Here is a 26,627-nt window from a genome sequence, read left to right as displayed (position 1 = left end):
TCTTAAAAAGAAAAGAAAAAGAAAAGAAAATTAAAAATATAAATTTATATTAGTAAAATATAAAAGAAATATTAAAATAATATATTTATAATAAAAAGAGTTAAAATTTGGTTTCATTTAAATATAGATATAGGTATAATATTTGTTTAAAAAATATATTAGTGTTAATTTAATTTTTATTAGCATTTTGCTTTTATTAACTTATTATATATTTAATTCAATATAATAATGAAAAAGATATTTTAGATTTATTACATAAATACATAAAGAAAGTATTATCATTTTTGTTAGATAAAGATTTTTTTATTTTATTTTTAGATATATCGGTATATTATTTTAAATTTAATTTTATTTAATAAAAAATAATTTCATTTTTTGAAATTATTATAATTATACATATAATTTTTATGCCGATAAAATATATATATACTATATGTGTTTTATAAAATATATATACTATAACATATAGTTTCTTTATATTTTAATATCTTTTTTACTTTTAAATCAATTATAATTGAATGCTTTTTACCAAATTAATGCAATTTAAATATTTTATGACTTAATTCTATAATAAATATATATCTATCAAATTAAATAAAAAAATATATATAATAAATACATATAATATATAATTTCTTTTTAAAATATATAATAATATATAATATCATATTTATGATATATTACTATTTTATTATTGTTAAATTATTATTAACATAAAAAAACAAATTTTCCTTTATTTTAAATATTCATTATTATGAGATTGCATTCTTATTTTTTATACTATGTAATATTTTCTTGTTGTAATAAGTTATCAGATTCATTCTCAATTGTTGCTGGTGTAACAAATATATTATGTTCTGTAGTTTGTTCAGAATGTAATGTATTATATGCTGCAACAATTTATATTTGTATTGTAATGTTATTATAATTAATTTCATGAATATTTTATAATAAATATTTACCTGTACTATGATGAAGTGATTTTATGCATAATATCATGAACATACCAAATATTGCAGAAGTACCACAAACATAAACTAAAACATCTTTGTAGTAATTTTTACAATCAACCCAACAATTTCTAAGAAAATAAAAAAAATATTAGGTTTGTTTTATTTCTTTCTTAAATAATAATTTAAATCTTATTAATTTTATACTAACAAATATTGAATAAGCATAACTGCTAAACCATTACAAAGTTTATCTGTAAAACTCATAATACCATATACAAATGCACCATTATCTACATTTTGACCTATAAAATCTGCAGTAATACCCAGACTAGTCACTAACATAACAGAACCAGCAGATCCTACAACAAAAGAAATTATTTATTCTCTTAAATTCAATTTGATGAATTTTAAAAAATTATATAATTATACCTAATATTAAAAATACTAGATAGATTTGATATCTTATGTATGTTAAATCATTACCAAATTGTATCCAAATACAAGCACATACACCTAATATAACACCAAAACAATATGAAATCTTTCTACCTAGTTTTGTATTCAATTTTTCTATAATTAAAGATGTTACAAAACTACTTAAATACATTATTAAAGGAATTATAGCTAAAGATGTAGCTGGCATGTTTAATGATATATGTAAATACAAAGGTACATAAATTTGTGATAAGTTTATAAACAAACGGGTAGACATATATATACAAGCTACTTGATATAATTGAACATCTTTTAATATTAATGATATTGTTCTTGAACTTCTATTTACTAAACCTAAAATAAATATAGTAAAATAGATTAAATAAGATTTTAAATAAATATATAATATATAAATATAAAATTATTTTTACCATTAGAATTATTAAGATTCTCTTTAACAAAGATATGAAATAAAAAGGAAGTTATAGTTCCTGTTCCAATTCCAATAAATATAACTTCTTGAAATTTTGTTGTATCATCAGGACCAATTTGAGAATTAGAATCTTTAGTATTTGTTATATGTAATATTATCCATGTAATACAATAAACAAAAACATTTGAAAGAACTGTGAAACTATATCTAAATAAAATATTCAGAATTATAATTTGTGTAATTTAAACAATTTTTTTAATAATTAAAAGATACCTAATTGCAATGAGTTCTGTTCTTTCATATTCAATGTATGTAAGTTCTGGAACTAGTGATAAATGAGATATTTGTACTGCAGCCCAACCAAATTGAAAAATTATAACAAATGCTGCATAATAAATTAATTGAGCCCATTCATGAGCTGTTTCACATCCAATACATCGAGAAAATATAAAGGGAAATGCAAACAATATACATAGAGTACCTAAAAATTATATATTAAATTATATATAATAAATATACATAATATATATATTTTTATTTAATAAAATATACCTATTAAATGCCATGTTTTTCTTTTTCCATATTTACATAACCAAAAGTTATTATTTTTATCAGAATAAAAACCAACAAAAGAAGTAGCTAAAGCATCTGCTATTTGACCAATAAATAAGATTACTCCAGCTAATATTGAATTAAATCCCAATACCAAATGAAAAAAAACTAATAAATATGTAAACCACATAGAAGCACAAATATCATTTAATACATGTCCTGTTCCATATAACAACTTTAAAGAAAAAGGAAGATATTGTATTATTTCACTATAATCTTCAGTTACAATTTGTTCATTTTCCATTATAATTAATATAATATAATATTCTGTAATAAAAAATATAATTATATATATTTTAAAAAATACATTTTAATATTTCATACAATAATAATTACATAGTTAATAATATATATATATATATAAAATTACTATTATAATATAAATTATTATATGTATATATAGTATTTAAAATTTATTAAAACATTATATATAAAATAATAGAGAGTATGTTTTTATTATGATGGAAAATATTTTAGTTTTATTATTGTTTATTTTTATAATTATAAAAGTTATAAATTATAAAGTATTTAACAATAAACGAACCAATTTAAATATATATATTTAATAATTAATTTAAATTTTTTATATAGTAATTACTGATCAAAAAATATCTATTATATAGATACATAACCTATTATTGTCTATAATTTATTGGACATACTGATTTTATATACGTACGTTGTATGATTTTTACTTCTTTTTAAGTAACAATATAATAATATATTTTAAAATTATGTATATGACAGATTAAAATCTAAGTTTTTTATTTTAATGTTATTAAATTTGATTATAATATAAATTTAAGTATCCGAAAATAATATATATTATATCATTACCGAATTAACTAACCAATATATTAGTTCATATAAATCAAAACTAATACAGATTTTCAAAAATTATTATATCACATAAACGTGAAGTTTTATTATACCAATAAAAAATTATTGTACAATAAAGTTTGAAACTTTTATATTGTTAATAATTAATTTATATTGTTAAATTGTTAATAATACTATATAAAAAAGAGAAAAAAATGAAATATATATTAAAAAATAAGTTCAATAATAATAATTAATATATTTTCATATATTTATGTTTAACATGTTTTTTAATATAATAAATACACTTTAAATAACAATTGATTAATTTTCTATTTAACTTAAAATTATAATGCAATTCAAAAAATCTATTCTTGAAATTTATATTTAACATATTCCTAAGTATAATTTTATTTATAATACATTATATTATACACTTATACATATTTTTTTTTATTTATTTTATCATATGATTTAAACACTTAAAGATGATCTTGAATTTATATAAAATTGATGTCCAGAAAGTAATAATGTAAGAAGATAGATACAAGCTGCAATCCAACAATTATATGCATTTTGTTTGTAACCTCTATCTGCAGCAGCATAAAATGCTGTAGTTTCTTTGATATTTGCTTCAAATGGAACATCTTCTATTAAAGCTACACTTTTAGTATAAAAGAATATTCCCATCAGGAGCTGAAAAACAAATATAATATTTTTTTATAAATTTTTATAAAAATGAAAATATCAATTTTTTATATTTAATATAAAAAATCATTTATATTTAACATAGAATTGATTTAATTAAAGTGTGAAAGTTTTACAAACTTATTTATTTGTTTATAAATAAAAATATAATTAAAATAATTTCACTAAATTTATCAGAATATAATCAATTCTTTTTTAAATAAAATTACAATTAAGAAAAAATGAAATTTAAATATATAAAAATCTTAGTGCAATTTTTTACATTTTCAATTTTACAGTTCTTCTAAATATAATTTTATATTAAAACAATATTTAACTTACCAGTTGAAATATACCCCAAACAGATAATATCAGGCCACATAGGGCATACTTAGGTCCACATATCTTCATTTTTTGCAAAGTTATCTTTTATTATCGTTTATATAAAGTAACCTAAAAATAAATCTATCAAGACTTGTAATTTGCTACACCCTTAATAATCATATGATTCTTATTGATGAGAAATAGTAGATATCGATATCTCGAAAGATTATATCCGGTATTTGAAAATTTGTGGTACATATTGATTAAGATAAAATTATATTTCATTATGCTACTAATTGTTTAGGAAAAATTGACAATTTGAAATTGAAATAAATTTAAAATCAATATAATTTTGTTATTTTCTGTATTTTATAATAGTTAATATTTATCTAAGTATTATGTATGTAATATTATTTCTATTATTGTATCATTAAACAACATAAATATCTTTATATGATTTTTTTAAACATATTAATTGTTTTTATAATATTAGAAATAAAATAAATCTGTATTAACATTGACAAATACTAAACATATTCATGATTCATACTTCCTTGTTGTCAGCCCTGATTCATAGGACCATGGTTGACCGATTGGGTTAGTTTATATTTCATTTATTATCATTTAATTATCATTTAATATTATATTTCTTATGACAAATTTAATTTATTTCTAATATATAAATTTAATATATATACTAAATATTTTGATTCTTAATTTAGATAATTGATAATTTGCTTAATCTATGATTTTTAAATTGTATCGAGTAACGGTGTAACTCAGAAGTTTATAATTTTTAGTTAAATACGTAATATATAAAAAATTTAGTAGAAATGAATTAATTTTTAATAAATTATATTTTTTGTTGCATATTATAAAAAGTAATCAAAGATTATTTATTTTTTATATTGTATTACAGTAAATAGCGAGGCTAATGCCAGACGTATTGCTATGGTTGAAAACTGCTTTGGCAGTTCTGGCCAGGTAAAATTAATATTAGAATTTTTAACTTTTCTTTAATATTCAACTTTATATTATCAAAAAATTTAATTACATGATATGTATAATTTAATTTGACATGTTAGGTATAACAAGGTTTAAAATATAAAAATAAAATCTTTTAATTTATTATGAATTTATTATATATTACAGCCACTTGCAGTACCTGGAAGAGTCTTAGTTGGAGAAGGTGTGTTAACAAAAATGTGTAGGAAAAAGCCTAAACCAAGACAATTCTTTTTATTTAATGATATATTGGTTTATGGAAATATTGTAATGAATAAAAAAAAGGTATAGATGTATTATTATGAATATGAATTATTAATTATTATGTTAGATATAATTTTAATTTAATTTAATATAATTTATAATGTAATATTTTTTATATAATTTAATATAATATTAAAGATTAATATGTATTAGTTTAATATATGTTATATTATAATAAAAAGATTTATATATGTTAACAGTACAACAAACAACATATCATACCACTTGAAGAAGTCAAACTTGAATCTTTGATTGATGATGGTCGTAAGTTATATTTTCATTATTGATTAAATTAAACTTCATATTTATATTTTAAAATCAATTTGTAATTAAATTTTAATGTTATTTGTATAATTATTTATATAATTTATATTATTATATATACATACATTATATATATATATACACACATATATATTAGAATATGTATTTATGTATTATTTATATATATAAGAATATCTATTATTTATATATTATATCTAGAATATATAAGAGAAACATAATTAATATTAATTAATTTTATTATTATGCAAATATGATTTATGTAAAATTTTGTATTTTACTTTTGTATAAAGTTTTCTTTTTTAGTTATAAATTATCATTTATAATAATTTTAGAACTATTTTTTGGAATATGGATCTGTTGCTTATTAAATATAATCAATGTTGCTTATTAAATATTTAATAATATTATTAAATATTAAATGTTGTTTGCTGTTGTTTATTAAATATAATCAGATATAATTATAAATAAAAATAATTTAGTAGTTTATCATTATTTATAGAATATCGCAATGGCTGGCTCATAAAAACAGTAACAAAGTCATTTGCTGTTTATGCTGCTACTGCAACAGAGAAACAAGAATGGATGGCTCATATTACAAAATGTATTGAAGATTTATTAAGAAAAAGTAATTATTTTTATAATTATATTATAATATAGTATTTTTATAATTTGTTTATAATTTGAATTTCTTTAATAGGTGGTAAAAAACCAGTTGAAATTCATGCAGCTGTTTGGGTACCAGATAATGAAGCTACAATTTGTATGCATTGTAATAAGACACAATTTACAGTCTTAAATAGACGGGTATATACATATTAATTTTATTTTTAAGTCATTAAATATTATATTTTTTAAATATTTATTATAATTATATAATATTTTCAGCATCATTGTAGGCAATGTGGAGCTGTTGTATGTGGACCTTGCAGCAATAAAAAGTTGTTATTGCCAGGACAAGGAAATGGAAAAGCAGTTAGAGTTTGTCTACAATGTTATGATGCAGCCAGTAAAGTAAAAGCATCATCTCCATCTACTGTTGATAATTTAAATAATAAAGATCAACAACGTAATTCAGCAGATAGTTCAGGAGGTGATAGTTCTGGTGATGATGATGATGGAAATAAAGAAGAAAATCATGATCATGAGGTGAGCAATTTTGTATAATATTGATAACAATTTAAAATTTATCAAATTTTTAATAATTTGTTATATAATTTTTTTGTTGTAGCCTAAATTTTATTCAACGCTTGCCCGATGAAGTTAACTATATTTTATATTGAACAGCAATATGAATAAGAACATATTCAGAATTATATTTTTAAAAGTTGATAACTTCAAATTGTCAATAATATTATAACTAATAGTAATTTAAAGATTGTTAAAACTATTTTTAAATTATATTTATGCAAAGAATTAAGAAACATATCTGTATATAAAGAATTCAAATAATTTTGTATTAAATTTTGAAATTTAATATTTTAATATGTATATCTAATTTATATGAATAACTTTGAAGATATCATTGACATTAAGAATTAAATAGTATATTATTTTAATATTTACAAAAAAATTCAAAGATAGAAGATTACTATTTTTTTAACTCTATATTTTGTAAAAAGAATTCATAGTGAATTCTTGAATGAAATTTTGACCATTTATACTTATATCGTCTTGTTATACTGAAATATTTCGATATATATTCTTATTAGATTCTATTTTATCTAATTTTCGTTGATATGATATTTTATGAATATATGCCACATTGTGCCTTTCTTAATGAAATATTTGTCTTTTTTACTGTTTATAAGTAAATAACATTAATTTTAGAAAAATTACATTATAATATAATAAATTTTAAATATATAAATATATATAATATAAAATCAAAATTCAGTTTAATTACTTGTATTATAAAATTAAACGAAATCTTTATAAAATATTATATCGCAAAATAAAATAAATTTAATTTTATTTAATCAAAAAATAATTTATTGATTAGTAAATTTTTTTGAATTTAAAATGATAAATGATATATAATTGCACTATTACATAAAAGAAATTAAAAATTTCAAGGTAAGTACTTTTTGTTATGAAATTTAAAAAGAAAAAGTTATAATATTTTATCAAATCTTTATATTTTCTTTATATTAATATAATGGATATATATATTCGTTAATAATTCGTAACATTTTTGAGTTTTCGATTCCAGATATAAAAAAAAAATACAAAAGTTGGTATATAAAATTGTTGCTTAAGATTTATTTACTTAATTAAATTATAAGCAATTGAAATTTGCTTTAAATAAAAATAAAATGAGATAATTATTTTCATTTAATTGTTATTTTATTTTATCATTGTCTCACATCATCTAATAAAATTTAAATTGTGTAATTTAATAAACTTTATAAATAAATATTATATTATATAAATAGGTCTTAACCGACATTTTCGTATTTATTTTGATCTTTAGAATCAACTCTCCAAAGATCTATAAATATATTAATATACTGTATATATGATTCTTATTTTTTTAATTTAAAAATTATTTATATCTTTAAAAAAATCATTCTATTCTTTTCTATTAGTAGTAATTAAAGGTTAAAAATATAAAAATATATAAAATATGAAAATATAAATTTTAATTATATTAAGAGTTAACATTTTTATTATGGATTCACAGTATAAGTTAGTATCTATCTTTTATATTGTATTATATATTTTTTTATTAATTTAGTATGTTTTTACATTTTTACATATGATGAATCTGATATAAAATATAAAATATTCTAAATTTTCTTATAAAAGATAATTAGTATTCTGACATCTGTTATTTAATTTCACATAACCTTTTTATATTTATTTTTAAATAATATTCTCTTATATAGAGATAACTACGTATCGTTTTAAATTTTTTAAATAGAGTAGTATATATTACTTAAATAAAATTTAAATAAATTTAATATTTTAAACTAAATTTTAATATCTTTATTTTATAATTAAATTTAATTAAAAATTATTTATAGAATTATCCATCCTGTGAAATATTTGCAAGATCATTTGGTAAGTATATATATATATATATATATAAGTATTAACATAAATTAAACTTATATAAGTATATTTATACATAATAATTGAAAATATAAAGGCACAAGATGTTCGTCCAGATGGCAGACAATTTTTATCTTTTCGTCCTATAAGTGTAAATATATCATCAATTACTCATGCTGATAGCTCAGCCATATTCAAAATTGGTAATACAACAATTGTATGTGGTATTAAAAGTGTAAGTAAATATCATTTTGTTTATGTTTTTATTAAAAAATTAATATTAAAAGCATAAAATCAAAAGTATAAAATTATATAAAAATTTCTTAAAAATCTTTATTTTTTCAATATAGAAATTCATTATTTTTATTAATTGAATAATTATAAATTTAACATAGGAATTAGCAGTACCTAAAGCAGAATCTCCAGAATGTGGTTACATTGTGCCAAATATTGAACTTCCTCCATTATGTTCTCCTAAATTTCGGCCAGGTCCGCCAAGTGATCAGGCACAAGTTATCACAAAATTAATAGAAAATATTTTAAGAAATTCAGCAGCTATTGATTTAAAAGAACTTTGTGTTTATAAAGGAAAACTAGTATGGGTTTTATATTGTGATCTTGTATGTATTAATTATGATGGTTCAATAATCGATGCTTGTATTGGAGCATTAACAGCTACACTTAATACTTGTTAGTTTCAAATAATTTAAAATAATAATAATAATTAAATAATAATTTAAATTTTTTTATTTACTTTTTATATTTTATAACATAATTTAATTTTTTTGTAGTAACTTTACCAGAAATATTTTATAATATAGAAACTGGACATGTGTCTATAAATTCTACAAAAAGAATAAAATTTCCAATTAAGGCATTACCAGTTTCTATAACTTTTGCAATATTTGATAAGTAAGTATTTAATTTGAAACTTAACATTAAAATATAATTGATAATCAAAATTCTAATATATTATCTTAAATTAATGCTTTTAGTCAATTATTGATAGCTGACCCCACTGATGATGAAGAAAGTTTATGCTTAGGAAAATTGACGATTGTAATGAATGAAGAAAAAATTTGTTGCATACATAAACCAGGTATATTTTTATATATTTTTATAATTTTATGTTAAAATTATATGTAATTATATATTTTGTATATATAATTATATATTTAAAATAAAGTTTTTTGCACCCAAAATTTTTAATAATTTTTATATTTTATGATATATATTTTATATTTTTAATTCTATTTGATAAATAATTTAATTTCAAAAATTTGTAGAATCAAAAATTATACATATTAAAAATTATAATATTTTAAATTATTTGATGTTAAAGTTAATTTGAATTTATAATGTTTAAGGAATATTTTTGTTTTCATTTTTCCTTAAATTATTTTGGTACATCATATAAATTACATTATATAATAATAAATTATAATTATATAATTTAAATTTGATTTGTAATCCATTATCATGTTCATTGATTATCAAATATTAATAAAAATATAATAAGTAAATATATAAATAACATTATCATTTTGACTTTTCACTTGATTAGATAAATTAATCATGTAATGATAAATTAATCAATTAAATAAAATCATGTTATGGTAATCAAATTAATCCATAAAATATTACATATTTAATTTCCTATGTGTATAATTTTTGATTTCATAAAATAGAGCTAAATGAAATTTTATTATGTTTAATTAAATTTAATAATGTAATTTATTTTCTTTATTTAGGTGGAATTCCAATTTCACAAGATATATTTTTAAAAAGCTTAATTAAATCTAGAAAAAGGGCAGAATTGGTAAGATCATTAATTGATTCTGCTATATCAACAATGAAACAAGAAGTTTTAAATGGAAACTTGTAAAAAATTTTAAGATATAATAAAATATTTTATTATTATATTATTATGTTTATTAACAAAATATTAAACATTTTTTTCAATATTTCTACATTTTTGATACAAATCAATTATTTATAATTATTTATATATGTATATATATATATAATAATATATATTATATATATATATATATTATTATATACATTATTGCATTATATAAAAATTTATTTTTTAATTATCTTTTTAACTAACTATATCTGATATTATATATTACTATTTAAAATAAATAAATTATAGAATATATATAAATTTAATGTAAACTTATAATGTAATAATACAAATAATAATTTATAGTATTCTTATATAAATCATATAAGCAACTTATAGAAATAATATTTTTTAAATAATTTAAGAATAAATTATAAAATATTAATACAAATTAGTTTTCTTCATAATACGTAAAAATTCTTCTTGAGAAACTTCTCCATCACCATCTTTATCTGCTTCATCAATCATTTCTTGCAATTCTTCATCTGTAAGATTTTCTCCTAATTCTCGAGCAACTCGTTTTAAATTTTTGAAAGATATTTTTCCTGTGTTATCGTCATCAAAAAGACGAAATGCTTTTAAAACTTCTTCTTTTGTATCTTTTTCTAACATTTTTGTAGACATTAAGTTTAGAAATTCTTCAAATGATAATGTACCAAGACCATCTGGATCAACATCAGCTATAAGTTTTTTTATTTCTTCTTTCTTTGGTTCAATTCCAAGAGCTCTAATAGCCACTTTAAGTTCTTTGGTAGCTATCCTTCCAGTGCCATCTGGATCAAATAAATCAAATGCTTCTTTTATATCATTTTTTTGTTCAGCAGTCAATTCCAATTTCGGTACACCTTTTTTTCTAGTTCCAATTGCAGTTTGTCTTTTAGAAGTAGAAGCCTTATATATAATTAATAATTTTTTTAGGATTTTTAAAAATATAAAAATTATTAAAATAAATGATAAAAATGTAATACATACCATATTTAAAAAAATTAATCAAAGAATAAAAAATAAAATTGAGTAATATTTTTATATTTTATAAAATTTTCTTGATTCTTATATAACTATTAATTATTTTAAAATTTTTTTACTTTCATATTTTCATTATATATATTGAAAAACATTTTAACTAAATAACAATTTTTTATAATTAATATTTATATTACATTCGATTAAATTACCGGATATAAACAGAGCCACGTGATTGAATCTTAAGAGAACTAATCTTGATTCACAAAAGTTAATTTTTTTTATATTTGTTTACAATATTTATCATTAGTATAAATATAAATAAAATATTTAAATATTATTAAATATTAAAAGAATTTAAATTATATTTTCATGAAAATTCAATTAATATAACAAAAGTTAACATCGGTGAGTACTGAAGCGTTATAATGATACAAATTGATTCCTATTACTGTTTAGGAATTCTTTTTAAACTATAAACTCTCAATAATCAATATTAATGATTATCCCAGTTAATGACAGTAATCTAAATATAATCAAAAGATAAAATTAATAAATGATAAATTCTGATATTGATATTTCATCAACAATTAATAATTGATAATTTGTCATATAATTTAATTATTTGCTTCCAATCACTTAATTCATTAAAAGAAATACTATTCTTATAAAATAATTACTTATTTATGTCAATTTAATAATAAATTATTAAACCAAGGAAATTCGACTATTCAAAGATTTATTTTGTAAAAAAAACAATAGAAAGTATAATTTATTTATATATTTAAAAATATACAATACGTTTATATAATATACAAGGTGATTTTTTTGTTATATCTTTTAAATGCAGTTTCATTGAATAATATTTGCGTTTTTATTTGAGATGTATAATATCAAATCGCATTAATTTCCTATATATATATTATATAGGATATATATATATTATATTATATATGATATATAATATATATTTTATTATATATGATATATATATTATATATATATTATATATGATATATATATATTATATCATCAGATTATATATAAAAAGTACATATATATTATATATATGTGGTATGTATCGAGAAATAATATCATTACTCAATGATATATTTAAGTAGTATAGCAAGAGATTAAATCACTATAAAAACATTTTATTGCAAATTTGATTTTGATAATAATAAATTTATCGTTAAAATTTTCCAAATTTTCGATATAAATACGTCATAAAGATGTATTACTAATCAGAAAATATTATTAGTAAAAGAAATATAAATATGATGAAAATTATATATATACATTATGTTACTAAATATTAAAATAATATAAGCAATGATTTATATTTGATGATATCATTGAATTGCTTTAAGTAACAAATAGTTTAAAAAATTAAAAGAAATTAAAATATTTTAATAATTAATATAATTTAAAGATTAATATAATTTAATTATAATAACTAAATAAATATTTTTATTTTATTTAAATATTTTTACATTTATACATATATATTAAATTACATTCATATTTTATTATTGGCAACACTGTATAATATAAAATTATTACAAAGATATAGTTACAAAAAAATATTTTATACGTTATCATACTTTAATATAATAATATTTGAATAATGTTTGAACCGGTAGTTCTAAAAAAAAAACAATTTCGAACTCTTGCTGGAACTCCGGCTGGTACAGCATTTATAATTACAAGTTTAACGAAAATTCTTGTTCCTCTTGCAGGTCTTTTATTGTTAAGGTAAATATATAGATTTTGCATATTAAATATTTAAATTTATATATTAAATTTTTTTATAAATTTAAAATATTACATGTAAAAATTAAATTATATGAAATAATGTATATGTTCAATTATAATTTAGAGAACAATTACAATTTAACCTTATTATATATATATTACTTAATTTAAGCTTATATATTATATATTTACTAAAACAGTATTAAATCAACAAACTTTAATGATGCAGAATATATTATAATTTGTAAATATGTAATAATATATTTAACATTGAATATTGAATATAAAAAATATATTTGTAATATAAATATATTATATTGCAGTGACTTTATTGAGAAGAAACAAAAATTTATTATTGAACTTGATGAACTTAATAAACCTAAAGAACAAACTTTATTTGATGAATATGAAAATACAAAACATTTTTGGAATCAACCCATATTCAACAATGTTGTTAAATATGTATTAGAAAAAGATTCAAAAAAAATTATTGAGACTAATAAATCGTCATCTTTATCTTTAAAAGTATCTGAAACCAATAGTTAATTAATTTATACATTAAAATGAATTAAATTAAATCTAGCTATAGTTTATAAAATATTATATAGCAAATAATTGGTTAAAAATAATGTAGAAAAGTGCATTGCTTATATTTATCAATATAAATATGAAACACTTTAATTAATAATATTATAATTAATATTTGTATCTAATTAACAATGTTGTAATTAGTATATATAAAATAAATAATTATGCAAAATATATTGAAATATTATTTAGTAAATATTATTGTATTATAATATTTTTTAATTTTTTAATATTTAATATAAAAAATATTATAAATATAATATTAAATAATATAAAAATAAAATTTTATATTTATTTCATATATTTATTACAGTATATCTAAGAAGATAAAAATATATATTTTTTAAAAATATAAAATGAATGAAGAAAACAAAACTTTATATGATACATCTATTATAACTGAAAATGATAGTATATTAGATTTTAAAAGTCCAAAACAATTTTCTAAAACAAAATTAACTGAATTTAATCATTTTAATGGACATCAAAAGAAAAAGACAAGTATAAAATTTAAAAATTTTATTAAAACTCATGGAGACAAAAAAAAAAAAAAAGAACAAGAAAAGAAAAGACATTCGCAAGAATCACAATCTTTTATAGAATCATCATTTTTTAAATTTGAAAATAATTGTGATGATAAAAATTCTAATAGTGATGTAAAAGTGGCTCTAGTATGTCCTTTATGTTTTAAAACGTTTAAAGATCTTAATTCTCGTGCATTACATATGAAGATTTGTGCATATAAAAATAATATTTCTACCAAGAAGTTATTAGATGCTATAGATCTTCAAAAACGTCAAGAAGATGAAAGAAAATCACTAGGTTTGCTTGTTGCACCTATAGTGCAAGATAAAAAAAAATCAATATCATATAGAGTATGTATTTTTTTATATTAAATATTATAATTATTTAAAGAAATTATAGAGATATATAGATAATTTTTATTTATATTTTATATTATAAATATTTTTAAATTCTTAGACTTCATACGAAGAAACTGATTTTCAACTTGCCTTAGCATTATCAAAATCTCTTCAAGAAGCGGAAGAACTTGATAAAATAAATGAAATTGAAAAATTACCTAAAGTATTAAATCAATTTATATTAGAAGCAAATAAATCTGAAAGTCAGTTGGAAAAATTTGGATTTATAAACAGCAAACCTTCATCATTAATAAAAAATAAAAAAAGTATATTAAATCAAAATATATTTTTTTCTCTTAACTAAAAATTAAATTTTAACTTTTTTACTAAAATTTTTTAATAGGAAAGAATAATGAAATAACTTTACTTCAAACACGTTCTGAAAAAGAAAGAAATCATATTTTAACTGAAAGAATTTCTGAAATTTTAATGGGAGATGAACCCATTACTCAAAATCAGAAAGAAGAATTTAAATGCAATTATATAATTGAAAAAAAAACTGATCTAAAAAGTCATTTACTTCAAGAACTTCTTAATAAGGTATATGATTACACAATTATATTTTTACAATGTAAGTATTTATTTGTTTCTTATTGTTTAATTTTAAGGAAGAAAAATTATGGAATAAAGCAAAATTGCCTCTAAATCAAAACAATTTTTATGTATTAAATTTATCACAATATATAACTTTAGAAGAAAAACAAAGAGTAAGTAAAATAAATATTAAATTTACTAATATTAAATTTTTAGAAATTATATTTATATTGTATACTATGTAGGAAGAAGAAATGATTTTAGATTTTGCAAATATGTGCGATATATATCATGTGGAATCAAGTCAAAACCCTATAGAATTTTGTAATAATGAAAAAATATATGAAATATCACGTAAAAAAATACATTATGTAAATGAAAAATGCGAAAATTGTCAAAATATGCAATTTATTAATACAATAATAACAAATTGGAGTGATTCATTAAATGATAGTTCTGCAAGTGATATAATAATATTTGTTAAAAATGATAAACATATTTGGGCACATAAATTAGTTTTACATATTCAATGTTCAAATATGCTTCTTGATATTACATCTAATGATACTTTATTATTTACTAACATTAAGGAAAAAATTTCTTGGACAGATGTATCTTATAATATTGCTTTAGCATTTTTGGAATTCATTTATTGTGGTATTATAAAAAAGTATTCAAATATTTTAGATGATTTAAAGAACTATCCATTTTTAAGAGATTTAGCAAGAAAGTATAAAGTAAAAGAATTATTTGTTTTTTTAGAAAAGAAACAAATTAAAATAAAAAGTCAAATGGACAGTAAACGCGAGCAAGAATGTATTTCTAAGAAAAAAGATAATTTAGAATTAACTAATGATGAAATATTAAATTTAATCAATGAAATTAAAGATCACAAATTTAATGATGGTAAAAAATTAAATAAAGAAGATTTAGAAAAAAATATTATAGATAAATCAAAAATTGAATTAAAAAATGATAAGTGTACAGATGAATTATCGCAAAAAATAGATAATTGTTTAAATGATACAAATGCAATTCAAAATTCTAATATGTCTCCTGATTTATTTGATGATACAACACAAACTAAAAAAAGAAAAAATAAAAAAACAAGCATTAATTCTTCTACATCTGAAAATATTGGAATATTTAAAAATATTAAAGAAAATATAAACTTATTGCCAAATATTCAATGTTTTAATACTCCAAATAATAAGAATTGTAATATACAAAAATTAAAAAGTAACCTTAGTATATTTATTGAACAAGTTCAAAGAGAAAATGCAAAATCAGATCTTGATGTAAATTCTGAAGATTCAATATTATCAACAAATTACAAAATATGTAGAAATCCATTTAATTTAAGACAGAATGATTCTTCTGAATATTGTATATCTCAAAAAAACATTACAGAAAAAAAATATAAAACAAAAAAAGATATTTTGATTGATATATCAGATGATAAAAATTCAAAAGTAGATATAAAAATACATGAAAAAAATGATACAAATATGTCTTTTAATCATGAATTGATAGATAATTCATTAGTGATAAATTCATCAGAATCTAATATAGAAAAATATAAAAATAATTCATTGTATGAAAATATAAGTAATATATGTAATTTTGAAAATGAAAAAATATATTCCATACCTAAAGATTCATTAAAGATTCATCAAGAAAATATGAAAAGTTTAGAAAATTTAGAAAATGAAAATAATACTTTTTTAGATTTTGATACAAGTGAAAATGAAATATCTATGTACTCAAAATACAAAGAAAAACATGAAAATAATAGTATAGTAAAATATCGGAATTTTGTAAAGGAATCTATATTAAAAAATAATATAAAAAACAATGTAATATGTGATAAATATGAAGAAAAGAATAATATAGATAATGATATTTCATTATCAAACATTAATAAAAATTCAGAATTCAAATTAAATCAAGAAAATAATGTACAAGCAATTGAAAGAAATTCATCAGTAGAATCAAATATAAATAAATATAATTCAATTGAATCCTCTATATTAATATCTTCTAGTTCTGAATTAGATGATGAAGATTTAAATATGTATAGATATGAAAAAACCAAAAAAAATAAAAATATTCCATATATTGAAAATTCTAAAGACAATAGCCAAGTTTTTGAAAATGATGTTTATTTAGCAAATGTTTATATTGATAATAGTGATGATAATATCACTACTTCGTTATTCGCTAAAGAAATAAATCAGTTAGGTAAAAAATAATATTTATTGCAACAATGAATTAAAATAATAAAATAATTATAACTCTTAACTTTTTTCTATTAACTCTTTTCCAGAACAATTCCAAAACAGAGAAAAATCATTAACTACAAAAAAATGTAATAAAAAATTTCAAAAGAAATCAAGATCAGAAACAAGTTTATATATTAATACAAAAGATATTAAGAATAATATAACTAGATCTTATAATAATTTTCAAGTTTGTAATCATAAAAGAGAAACAACTGCACATGAAATTATTAGAGATAATGTTACACCTCCTCCTAATTATAATGATATGAGAACAAGTGAGCTTCAAGTAAGTTAAGAATTATTTTAGTATAAATTATATTTTTAATACTTTATTATTAATTTTATTTTAGCTAGAATTAGATAAATATGGATTAAAAATACAGAAACGAAAAAGAGCTATAAAATTATTAACATATATTTATGATGAATTACATCCAACAATTTATACATCAAAGAGTGTAGAATCTAAAGTGGTAATAAGTACTAGTGAAGATGATGAACCTCCAATGAAAAAAATATATAATAGAAAAGATATTGATTGCATTGATAATTATGAATATCAATTAGGGCTATCCCAGAAATAGTATGTTACATATTAGTAGTAGTATTGAGTTTATTATTCAAATTTTAAAATATTTTCATAAATTAATATAAGTTTTATAATATTAACAGTACAAATAAACAATTATCACTAAATATAATTAATAAAGAAAAACAATTAGATGAATCTGAATTCACTTCAATAATTGATAATACAAATATTAAAGATATGTTTTTAAAAATTCTTTCTGTTAGAACAGAATTACATAATAAAATTTTAATGTATGAACCAATATGTATTAATACTTTATATTCTATGTTGAAAACAGAAGGTTTCAAATGCAAAATGAATACTCTCATGAATTTTTTAGATGAACAGGTAACTTTCTATTTTTTTTAAATAAAATATAAAATATTAAAAATATTTTAATATAACTAAATTGCGTTTTTCAGTGTATTACATTTTATGTTTAGAAAATGAAATAAGAATAAAGGTAATATATTAATAAATGAAAATATATACATATTTATCTATATAATTTGAACATGTGATTAAAATATACTGAAGTGTATATTAAAGAAATAAAATTATTAAAAAAATATGTTAACATGTTATTGAAATTAATATAAATTATTAATATATATTATTAGTAAAATATAAATCTGTACATTCATAATATATATATATATATATATATATATATATATATATATATATATATATATATATATGTATAATTTTCTTTTAATTTCTTAATTTATTAATATAAATATTTTTTGAAAAAATTATGTAAAAATTTACAAAATTTTTAACAATCATTAACTATATCCATATTTTTTCTTATATAATATAATGAATTATGTTCTATTTAAAAAAAAAAATTATCAAATCAAATATATTGAAGATTATAATTATAAGTAATGAGAAATTATAAAGTTAATTAAATTGTATACAGAGTGTTAATATATTTTGGAACACTTTTGAAAAATTGATTCCAAAGATTAGAATTAATACAAAAATTGCTGTACAAAAATCTCGATTGAAGCTACATTATAAGCAATTAAAGCTTATGTTAAATGAAAGAAATAGAATTATAGAAATTTTTGTTTATTTACATACATTAATTTTTGTTTATTTTGACTTTTATATATTCAATTCAAAGATAATCCACCAATATATTAACACTTTTGAGTGATATATGAGTAACAATATGTTATCAGAAAACATAATAATATTATTTTGAAAAACAATAAATTTAAACTATAAGATTCTTTTTTAAACTATTTTTCTTCTTTATCACGACATAGAAGATTGTTTATTTCAGGTTGAAGAAATTCCATCACAACAGCTAATATCATTTCATCAAGAATGGTTTTTAATACTTCAATATCTCTGTAATATAATTTTATAAAATCTTCAAAAATTAAACATATATTGAAATTATTAAAAATATGAATAACTTACTGTTCTTCAGGAGATGCACATAATTCACTGTAATATTTAATTTTAGGTTCAGTACCACTAGTTCTTAATGTTACAACTAAACCATTTTTAAATGTAAATGTTATCATTTGACTAGATTTTGAAATAGGTAAAATGGCTCTGTTTTCTGGTTTTGTATTGTCATAGCCAGTTGTTAAATCACGAATACCTATTATGGGATACTTTCCATTGAGAATATTTGTTGGATACTAAAAAATATTTAAAATTAAAATAATAAGAATAATATTTTAAATATGTATTGTCTTACTGTATTTGGTTTTCCCAAATATGTCCGTAATCTTTCAAATATTTTCTTGATTATATTTGGTTCATGACATATCCAATATGAATTCTTAGATATATGATATCCATATCTAAATCAAATATATATATGTCATAAATAAATATAGAATTATAAGATTATAAATCTTAATTATAATATCGTTCATTTTAATAAATATTTCTAATATAAAATATGACAGAAGAATTAAAACATTACATACTGATTATATATTTCATTTAATTTATCATGCAGAGTTAATCCCATAGTTTCAAGATAAGCAGCTAATTCTGCAATATGCATTCCAGCATTTATGCCATCTTTATCAAAAACTTTTGAACCACACATAAATCCAATAGCTTCTTCATATGCAAATAGAACTATTTTACCCATTTTTTCTAGTTCTATAGTTTTATTACCCATCCATTTAAAACCTGTTAATGTTTCCTTTTGAAACAAAAAAAAGTACATGATAAAAAAAATAACAAATATTTTAATTTTATTTTTAACATACATACTTCAAAATTAAATCCTTCTTGTTTAGCCATTGATGCTAAAATTTTACTCGAAACTGTAGATGCCAACATATATACATTTGAAAAATCTGTATCAGTATGTTGTACTTGATATTTATGTATCATCCACCAAGCCAAAAGTGCTCCCAATTCATTACCAGAAAAAATATACCATTCATCACTATTAAAATAAAAAAAATAATAAATAAATTCTAAAATATTGTATAAATATTAATGAAAAGTATTACTTTTTCATTTTTGTAGCACAAGCTACTCTATCTGCATCTGGATCATTGGCAAGGATAATAGAAGAAGAATTTTTATTTGCCACTTGTATGCTAAGATCTAGAGTACTTTTTCCTTCTTCAGGATTTGGAAATTTCACAGTTGGGAATTCTGGATCAGGTAACTTTTGTTCTTCCACTATTATAAATGGCTGTAATGAATAATGGCTATTGAAAAAAATTATAAATTAAATAAAATAATTAAAATAATATAATATAAAAATCTTTTTGATATTTTATTTAATTTATTTATGTTTATTAACTTGACTAAAACTGAATTATAAAAGTTTATATAATAAATTTTATTTAAAATAAATTTATACATAATATCAAAGTGTCAAAATATCAAAGAAGTTATAATAATACCTTAAAATTTGCAGCATTAAAAGCTGCAGTCATGTATTGATATCCAACTCCATGCATAGGAGTGTAAGTAAATTTTAATATTGTATTTTTATTTACTTCTGGATATAAAACAGTTTCTTTGAGATCATTAAAGTAAGATTGCATAATATTGTCCCATGGATTTAGATATAAAGAATTTTCATAAATTTTTGTTATATTCCATGAAGATTCCATAGGTTCCAAATGATTAAATATATATTTTTGGATTTCTTTATCATGTGGTGATATTATTTGTGCACCATTCTCCCAATAAACTTTATAACCATTGTCATTTTTAGGATTATGAGATGCTGTAATCATTATTCCAGCAGCACATTTATATTTTAATATACTATAAGGTATAAATGGAGTTGGTACAACTTTTGAAAAAAGATAGACTTTTATATTTCTTGCTATGAAAATTGCAGCAGTTAATTCTGCAAATCTAAAATAATATTATATAATTTTATTTAATATTAATAATATTCAAATATATATACAATAATATTATATAAAATTTATAATGATTAAAAATTTTAAATTAAATAATTTTACCTTTTACTGCAATGACGTCCATCATATCCTATTACGATACCTTTTTCAGCTGCATTAACTATGGTATCAAGTAAATACATTGATAAGCCTTGACCAGTTTGAATTATAACTAAATCATTTATTTGATTATATCCTGGACCCATACGTCCTCTCAAACCAGCTGTACCAAATTCAAGTCTTTTTAAGAATAAGGAAGATAATACTTTATTATTATTATTAAGAATGAGTTCTTGAATTTTATGTTCATGAATTACATCCTAAAATATATTAAACATGTTTTCGTAATTAATGTATATATATATAAATTGTATTCAAAATTAATATATATATTATAATATAATATATATATTAAATTGTATAAAAATTATATATATATATATATATTTAAATTGTATTCAAAATATTATATTAAAAACCTTGTTCCATTTCAACCATTCATTGATTTTATTATCCAAATCAATATTTCCAGTATTAACAGAAATTTTTAAAGCCATCTTAAGTATTTTTCAGCAGAATAACCTAAAATATAATATGCAATTATGAATAAATATCTAATAATATTATTGAAATTAATTATATTTAAAAATATTATTGATAAATAATAAAAAAATAAATTTGTATTTTAAAAAAATAATATTTTTATATTATGAATATATAACAAATAAATAATAATTAATTACAAATTAATTAATTAAAATTAATTAATTTTAGTTATTAAAATAATTAATTTTAGTTATTAAAATTAATTATATTTTACATATTTTTCTATTGTGATTATTAAATTAAAAAATTTTTAACTTAAGATTTAACTAGATGATTTACAAATATATATAAAAAATTATTATTAATATTATAAATTTTAAAAAAATATATGACATGTATTTATATAAAAAAAAATATATGTAAAATAATAATAAATTCAAGAATATCTATTTAAGAATTGAGATACTTACAAATAAAATAAAATATTCTTTAAATAAAAAATTAAATGATATGTTAATGTAATAAAAACTTAGAAAATATGAATATAAAGATAATCTTATTGATGTAAATCCGGACTAACCTGTTAATAGTATATATCACACCGGTAACAACACATAAGTCAGTAGATCCTTTCAATGCAGATTTTTATTATATGGATTAAAATTTAACTTTATAAATATTTTTTTATATACAATTTGTGTTGATTTATAAATTAAATATATAAAATAAGTTATTTTTAATTTTTTAAAATATTCTTATGCGTAAATAGTGATCTATTTAATATACATGAGGTATGTATACTTATACGAGGGTAGAAAATTATTATTCAGATTATTTGTTTTTAATTTTAGGAAAATATACTTAACATTGTTTGTACGAGTTATTTAAATTTTTCTTTTTATTTATACTATCATTCTTACTTATAATTTTATATTATTGTTATAATTTATAATACAACTATTAATGATTCAATAATGAATGATTAGTAGTGACAGAATTAAAAATGTATTCTATTAGATAAAAGGTTGTATTTCAATTCATTATATTAATTCACCCAAAATTAGCATATTTTTACTTTTTTCTTTTAGTATGAATGAAATTCAAGTATAATACATTTAATTTTTACCTTTGGAAATCAAAACAATGATTAAGACTGCCAAAAGATTATTCTGGCATAAATGTAAAGCCTATTATGTACCAGATCTGAACATGCATAGATTTTTTATTAAACTTCTAAAAACTCTATGAATAACAGGTATTTTCATTTTTAACTTTTTATCAAATTATGATAATAATAATTTATAAAATTCATTTAAAAATTTATCATTGTATTTATTTTAAAAATTATATATTTATATATTAATTATGTTGATTATTTCATAGACAGTATTCTTATAAAATGGATATTGGAATTGTTAAAATTGCTGAAGATAAAGATTTTGAGAAATTAAAACAATTGTATGATAATAATAATGATTGGAGATTAGATTATAATAAACCTGATTTATCAGTTTGGACAAAATCTGTGTCAGGAATTAGTTTTAGAATGGTAAAAGTAAGTATTTTTTAATTTTTTTTTGTAATTTTTTAATTTTCTATTATTTTTTGTAATTTTTAAAAATTATTTATAATTTTATTTATTTAAATATTTTACAGATTAGAACTCGTTTTCCTGATGTCCTTCCAGAAACATTATATGATGTATTACATGATCCTGAATATCGAAAGGTTTGGGATACTCATATGATTGAATCAAAAGACATAGGTTTTTTTAATCCAAATAATGATATTGGTTATTATTCAAGCAAGTATTTAATAATATTGATTAATTTTATTTGTTTATATAAAGAGATTATAATTATTTATATAAAAATAATATGTATATATATATATATTGTATATATATATTAATTAGTGGCCTGTCCATCTCCATTGAAAAACAGAGATTTTATTCTACAAAGATCATGGCTTGATACTGGTATAGAGCAATTAATTTTGAATCATTCTGTATTTCATAAAGATTATCCTCCACGAAAACAATTTGTTCGGGCAACATCTTATCTTACAGGTAAAATTTGAAATATAAATTTCATTATATATCATTATGTATCTATATTATTTCATTATTAAATTTTTTAATTTAAGGATATATTGTAAGACCATCTCGAAATGGTGATGGTTCTGAATTGGGTTATGTATCTCATACTGATCCACATGGAAAATTACCAGTTTGGCTAGTTAATAAAATTACACAAATATTTGCTCCAAAGGTATATACTTTTATATTCATTTATATCAAATTTTTTAAACTATATTTTTTATTTTAGATGGTTAAAAAGTTACATAAAGCTTCTGTAGCTTATCCTAATTGGAAATTACTTAATAATCCAAATTATAAACCTTGGCATTTTCCTGAACAAATTGTATCACCTCGTATAAGAATTGAAGATGTAAGTTTTTTTGTAATATTTTACAAAATTTTAGAGAAAAAATATATTTGATAAAATAGTAATTATAATTTTGAATACAATAATTAATAATAATTTAAGTAAATTCATAATTAAATTGTTATAGTGTGTAAAGTCTGCAGAAGAAAGAAATTCAAAGAATCATTATGTTGATGAATCAGAATTAAAAGAGTCTGTTACAATTGATAGTGATTAGCTTTGTCTAATATAGTAAGTCTTTATATTGAAAAACAATATAATAATTAAAATTATAAACTACAGTATTATGAAAGATCATAATATTAATAAAGCTTAATAAAATTTGATTTATGCATATAAATATATATATATAGAATGTTATTAATTTATGAGACACTTTTAGAAGATTGATTTTAGAGACCAAACACAAAAATGGTTATATATAAATCTTTATTGAAATTCATTTATTAAATTATAAGCAATTTAAATTGCATTAGATAAAGCAATAATCTACATATAGAACGATTTTACTTATTATTTTATTTTATTATTTTATACTTTTATCTTACTTTATCAAACTTAAATAATTATAATTATTTAATAAACAATATTTAACCAACATTATTAATTTTTGAGTTTGTTTGTTTTGAGTTTGTCTCTAAAATTGGTTTTCCAAACTGTCTCATAAATATATCAACATTCTGTATAATTATAAAATATATGTATATGTGTATGTGTGTACACCACACACACACACACACACACACACACACACACACACACACACACACACACACACACACACACACACACACACACACACACATGCACTATTTAACATAGACTTATTTAAAATTCATTAATTATATTGATAATAATAATATCACAATTGTTAATATACTGAACATTATTACAATGAAAGATATAATTAATATATTTTATAGTCTGCTTTGTATTAAATACTAATTAGAATTCATTATTGAATTGAAGATATGTGTTATTGAAAGTATATGTATTGTTGAAAGTATAATATGTTATATATGATTTAATTTAATACATAATAGTCTTGATTTTAAACTTATATTTATTTGTATATATTTCTTAATATGAATATTTAAGTATTATATATAAGTATATTGTAATTTCTTTTTTAAATGAGAACGATCATTAAAGATACAAAAGATTTAAAAGTTATTTACATTAAAATTAAAATAATTGCATTAGCTCAATACATAATCAATGATTATAAATTATAAATACATTTTTATAATTTATCATACAAATGTATCATACAAATGTGAGTTTTCGAAATATTAATTAGAATAGAATAGAAGTAAAAATAATAATTATATATATGTATAATAATGGTATTTAAAAGTTTTTTTAAATATGATGTTCAATTATAATATTTTTTATTTTTAATAATTTTATAATTTGAAATATGTGATAATTTTTTATAAATGAAATTAATTATTTTATAAGAAATTTATTTTTTTATTTTATTTTTAAAATTAGATTTTATTGATTGCTACATATTAATTAATTTGTTCTGATAATAATTATAGACAGTTAGAAGTACACATATACATCAAATGAAATAAAATTTCTTAGTTTTGTTATAATAATTTTTTTACGTAGAAATTTTTATATTTTATACAAAAAAATTAAGATTTTCTATATTCAATAAATATTCTGTTATTCTGAATTAAAATAGTTAACATATTCTTATATCATTTTTATAATTTTATGTTATGTTTATTTTCAATATAATTTTTGGAATTACATTTATATATATATTATATCATATATATCAGAATATACATTATTTGCTGTGTTATTAACGATTTTTAGTGAA

At 18.5% G+C, this 26,627-nt stretch overlaps 8 protein-coding genes across 21 annotated transcripts; 4 read left to right on the top strand and 4 right to left on the bottom strand.

The window, feature by feature from the left end:
* Positions 1 to 168: 168 nt before the first annotated feature.
* On the bottom strand, positions 169 to 3,317 carry LOC100868934 (major facilitator superfamily domain-containing protein 12). 3 transcript variants are annotated; one of them, XM_003697024.4, is made up of 8 exons: positions 3,113 to 3,317; positions 2,374 to 2,700; positions 2,095 to 2,302; positions 1,820 to 2,028; positions 1,383 to 1,742; positions 1,162 to 1,312; positions 963 to 1,081; positions 169 to 890 (listed from the first exon to the last, which is right to left on the bottom strand). In XM_003697024.4, exons 2-8 carry the CDS (start codon positions 2,675 to 2,677, stop codon positions 781 to 783), a joined length of 1,461 nt encoding a protein of 486 aa, XP_003697072.1. In that variant the 5' UTR covers positions 2,678 to 2,700; positions 3,113 to 3,317; the 3' UTR covers positions 169 to 780. The 3 variants fall into 3 exon arrangements, with proteins under 3 accessions (XP_003697072.1, XP_086768310.1, XP_086768309.1); XM_086912184.1 differs by having other exon boundaries at positions 3,066 to 3,127; XM_086912183.1 differs by lacking the exon at positions 3,113 to 3,317 and adding an exon at positions 2,978 to 3,108.
* rush (pleckstrin homology and FYVE domain containing family member rush hour) lies at positions 3,048 to 7,299 on the top strand. 2 transcript variants are annotated; one of them, XM_086912185.1, is made up of 8 exons: positions 3,048 to 3,108; positions 5,183 to 5,247; positions 5,416 to 5,553; positions 5,733 to 5,796; positions 6,317 to 6,442; positions 6,515 to 6,621; positions 6,703 to 6,963; positions 7,046 to 7,299. In XM_086912185.1, exons 2-8 carry the CDS (start codon positions 5,215 to 5,217, stop codon positions 7,073 to 7,075), a joined length of 759 nt encoding a protein of 252 aa, XP_086768311.1. In that variant the 5' UTR covers positions 3,048 to 3,108; positions 5,183 to 5,214; the 3' UTR covers positions 7,076 to 7,299. The 2 variants fall into 2 exon arrangements, with proteins under 2 accessions (XP_086768311.1, XP_003697071.2); XM_003697023.4 differs by lacking the exon at positions 3,048 to 3,108 and adding an exon at positions 4,707 to 4,860.
* RNASEK (Ribonuclease kappa) lies at positions 3,492 to 4,817 on the bottom strand. The gene is made up of 2 exons (XM_003697027.4): positions 4,282 to 4,817; positions 3,492 to 3,948 (listed from the first exon to the last, which is right to left on the bottom strand). Exons 1-2 carry the CDS (start codon positions 4,348 to 4,350, stop codon positions 3,727 to 3,729), a joined length of 291 nt encoding a protein of 96 aa, XP_003697075.1. The 5' UTR covers positions 4,351 to 4,817; the 3' UTR covers positions 3,492 to 3,726.
* Positions 7,300 to 8,048: 749 nt separating the features above from the next.
* Positions 8,049 to 10,788, top strand: LOC100869164 (exosome complex component RRP43). Its single transcript, XM_003697026.4, has 7 exons — positions 8,049 to 8,502; positions 8,841 to 8,877; positions 8,966 to 9,103; positions 9,264 to 9,558; positions 9,660 to 9,780; positions 9,864 to 9,967; positions 10,620 to 10,788. The coding sequence occupies exons 1-7, from the start codon at positions 8,486 to 8,488 to the stop codon at positions 10,751 to 10,753; spliced, it is 846 nt and encodes a 281-aa protein (XP_003697074.1). The 5' UTR covers positions 8,049 to 8,485; the 3' UTR covers positions 10,754 to 10,788.
* A 232-nt stretch (positions 10,789 to 11,020) lies between these two features.
* LOC100868592 (uncharacterized) lies at positions 11,021 to 11,890 on the bottom strand. The gene is made up of 2 exons (XM_003697021.4): positions 11,750 to 11,890; positions 11,021 to 11,668 (listed from the first exon to the last, which is right to left on the bottom strand). The coding sequence occupies exons 1-2, from the start codon at positions 11,750 to 11,752 to the stop codon at positions 11,159 to 11,161; spliced, it is 513 nt and encodes a 170-aa protein (XP_003697069.1). The 5' UTR covers positions 11,753 to 11,890; the 3' UTR covers positions 11,021 to 11,158.
* A 1,164-nt stretch (positions 11,891 to 13,054) lies between these two features.
* On the top strand, positions 13,055 to 20,100 carry LOC116414982 (uncharacterized). 7 transcript variants are annotated; one of them, XM_086912169.1, is made up of 12 exons: positions 13,055 to 13,495; positions 13,819 to 14,958; positions 15,065 to 15,272; positions 15,350 to 15,546; positions 15,615 to 15,713; positions 15,786 to 16,197; positions 16,303 to 17,781; positions 17,867 to 18,108; positions 18,173 to 18,405; positions 18,495 to 18,741; positions 18,816 to 18,856; positions 19,688 to 20,100. In XM_086912169.1, exons 2-11 carry the CDS (start codon positions 14,440 to 14,442, stop codon positions 18,834 to 18,836), a joined length of 3,657 nt encoding a protein of 1,218 aa, XP_086768295.1. In that variant the 5' UTR covers positions 13,055 to 13,495; positions 13,819 to 14,439; the 3' UTR covers positions 18,837 to 18,856; positions 19,688 to 20,100. The 7 variants fall into 7 exon arrangements, 4 of the variants coding, with proteins under 4 accessions (XP_086768295.1, XP_086768294.1, XP_086768293.1 ...); XM_086912168.1 differs by having other exon boundaries at positions 15,786 to 17,781; positions 17,867 to 18,097; positions 18,177 to 18,405; XM_086912167.1 differs by having other exon boundaries at positions 15,786 to 17,781.
* Positions 19,101 to 23,065, bottom strand: Pgm2a (phosphoglucomutase 2). Of its 4 annotated transcripts, none has more exons than XM_086912173.1 (10): positions 22,927 to 23,065; positions 22,280 to 22,382; positions 21,864 to 22,120; positions 21,291 to 21,753; positions 20,889 to 21,076; positions 20,644 to 20,821; positions 20,349 to 20,572; positions 20,114 to 20,219; positions 19,828 to 20,054; positions 19,101 to 19,755 (listed from the first exon to the last, which is right to left on the bottom strand). In XM_086912173.1, the coding sequence occupies exons 2-10, from the start codon at positions 22,355 to 22,357 to the stop codon at positions 19,644 to 19,646; spliced, it is 1,833 nt and encodes a 610-aa protein (XP_086768299.1). In that variant the 5' UTR covers positions 22,358 to 22,382; positions 22,927 to 23,065; the 3' UTR covers positions 19,101 to 19,643. The 4 variants fall into 4 exon arrangements, with proteins under 4 accessions (XP_086768299.1, XP_086768301.1, XP_012346685.1 ...); XM_086912175.1 differs by having other exon boundaries at positions 21,864 to 22,023; XM_012491231.3 differs by having other exon boundaries at positions 22,817 to 22,955.
* On the top strand, positions 22,929 to 25,853 carry LOC100872143 (START domain-containing protein 10). Of its 2 annotated transcripts, none has more exons than XM_086912177.1 (8): positions 22,929 to 23,137; positions 23,435 to 23,601; positions 23,734 to 23,901; positions 24,003 to 24,150; positions 24,262 to 24,414; positions 24,492 to 24,616; positions 24,674 to 24,796; positions 24,921 to 25,853. In XM_086912177.1, exons 3-8 carry the CDS (start codon positions 23,746 to 23,748, stop codon positions 25,008 to 25,010), a joined length of 795 nt encoding a protein of 264 aa, XP_086768303.1. In that variant the 5' UTR covers positions 22,929 to 23,137; positions 23,435 to 23,601; positions 23,734 to 23,745; the 3' UTR covers positions 25,011 to 25,853. The 2 variants fall into 2 exon arrangements, with proteins under 2 accessions (XP_086768303.1, XP_031774620.1); XM_031918760.2 differs by having other exon boundaries at positions 23,730 to 23,901.
* Positions 25,854 to 26,627: the final 774 nt, after the last annotated feature.

The sequence above is a fragment of the Apis florea genome, unplaced genomic scaffold (assembly GCF_048593485.1).
Source record: "Apis florea isolate Af1SG1 unplaced genomic scaffold, ASM4859348v1 contig_3367_pilon, whole genome shotgun sequence".
Lineage (NCBI taxonomy): Eukaryota > Metazoa > Arthropoda > Insecta > Hymenoptera > Apidae > Apis > Apis florea.
Note: the sequence above shows the minus strand (reverse complement) of the source record. Positions and strands in the feature narration are given on the sequence as shown.

What these genes read in the sequence shown, in the direction of transcription:
- LOC100868934 (XM_003697024.4), bottom strand. Translation starts at nt 2,677, where the DNA reads ATGGAAAATGAACAAATTGTAACTGAAGATTATAGTGAAATAATACAA. An exon ending in AAAAACATGGCATTTAATAG is followed by an intron (nt 2,303 to 2,373) that starts GTATATTTTATT and finishes TATAATTTTTAG; the next exon opens with GTACTCTATGTATATTGTTT. An exon ending in TCTAGTATTTTTAATATTAG is followed by an intron (nt 1,313 to 1,382) that starts GTATAATTATAT and finishes CTTTTGTTGTAG; the next exon opens with GATCTGCTGGTTCTGTTATG.
- RNASEK (XM_003697027.4), bottom strand. Translation starts at nt 4,350, where the DNA reads ATGAAGATATGTGGACCTAAGTATGCCCTATGTGGCCTGATATTATCT. An exon ending in TTTGGGGTATATTTCAACTG is followed by an intron (nt 3,949 to 4,281) that starts GTAAGTTAAATA and finishes TTTGTTTTTCAG; the next exon opens with CTCCTGATGGGAATATTCTT.
- rush (XM_003697023.4), top strand. Translation starts at nt 4,803, where the DNA reads ATGATTCATACTTCCTTGTTGTCAGCCCTGATTCATAGGACCATGGTT. An exon ending in GACCATGGTTGACCGATTGG is followed by an intron (nt 4,861 to 5,182) that starts GTTAGTTTATAT and finishes ATTGTATTACAG; the next exon opens with TAAATAGCGAGGCTAATGCC. An exon ending in TTACAGTCTTAAATAGACGG is followed by an intron (nt 6,622 to 6,702) that starts GTATATACATAT and finishes TAATATTTTCAG; the next exon opens with CATCATTGTAGGCAATGTGG.
- LOC100869164 (XM_003697026.4), top strand. An exon ending in AACAGCTACACTTAATACTT is followed by an intron (nt 9,559 to 9,659) that starts GTTAGTTTCAAA and finishes ATTTTTTTGTAG; the next exon opens with TAACTTTACCAGAAATATTT. An exon ending in TTGTTGCATACATAAACCAG is followed by an intron (nt 9,968 to 10,619) that starts GTATATTTTTAT and finishes TTCTTTATTTAG; the next exon opens with GTGGAATTCCAATTTCACAA.
- LOC116414982 (XM_086912167.1), top strand. Translation starts at nt 14,440, where the DNA reads ATGAATGAAGAAAACAAAACTTTATATGATACATCTATTATAACTGAA. An exon ending in TTCAAGAACTTCTTAATAAG is followed by an intron (nt 15,547 to 15,614) that starts GTATATGATTAC and finishes TTTAATTTTAAG; the next exon opens with GAAGAAAAATTATGGAATAA. An exon ending in TGAGAACAAGTGAGCTTCAA is followed by an intron (nt 18,109 to 18,172) that starts GTAAGTTAAGAA and finishes ATTTTATTTTAG; the next exon opens with CTAGAATTAGATAAATATGG.
- Pgm2a (XM_086912173.1), bottom strand. Translation starts at nt 22,357, where the DNA reads ATGGCTTTAAAAATTTCTGTTAATACTGGAAATATTGATTTGGATAAT. An exon ending in TGTGCTACAAAAATGAAAAA is followed by an intron (nt 20,822 to 20,888) that starts GTAATACTTTTC and finishes TTATTTTAATAG; the next exon opens with TGATGAATGGTATATTTTTT. An exon ending in AAGAAGGATTTAATTTTGAA is followed by an intron (nt 20,573 to 20,643) that starts GTATGTATGTTA and finishes TTGTTTCAAAAG; the next exon opens with GAAACATTAACAGGTTTTAA.
- LOC100872143 (XM_031918760.2), top strand. An exon ending in TTAGTTTTAGAATGGTAAAA is followed by an intron (nt 23,902 to 24,002) that starts GTAAGTATTTTT and finishes AATATTTTACAG; the next exon opens with ATTAGAACTCGTTTTCCTGA. An exon ending in GGCAACATCTTATCTTACAG is followed by an intron (nt 24,415 to 24,491) that starts GTAAAATTTGAA and finishes TTTTAATTTAAG; the next exon opens with GATATATTGTAAGACCATCT.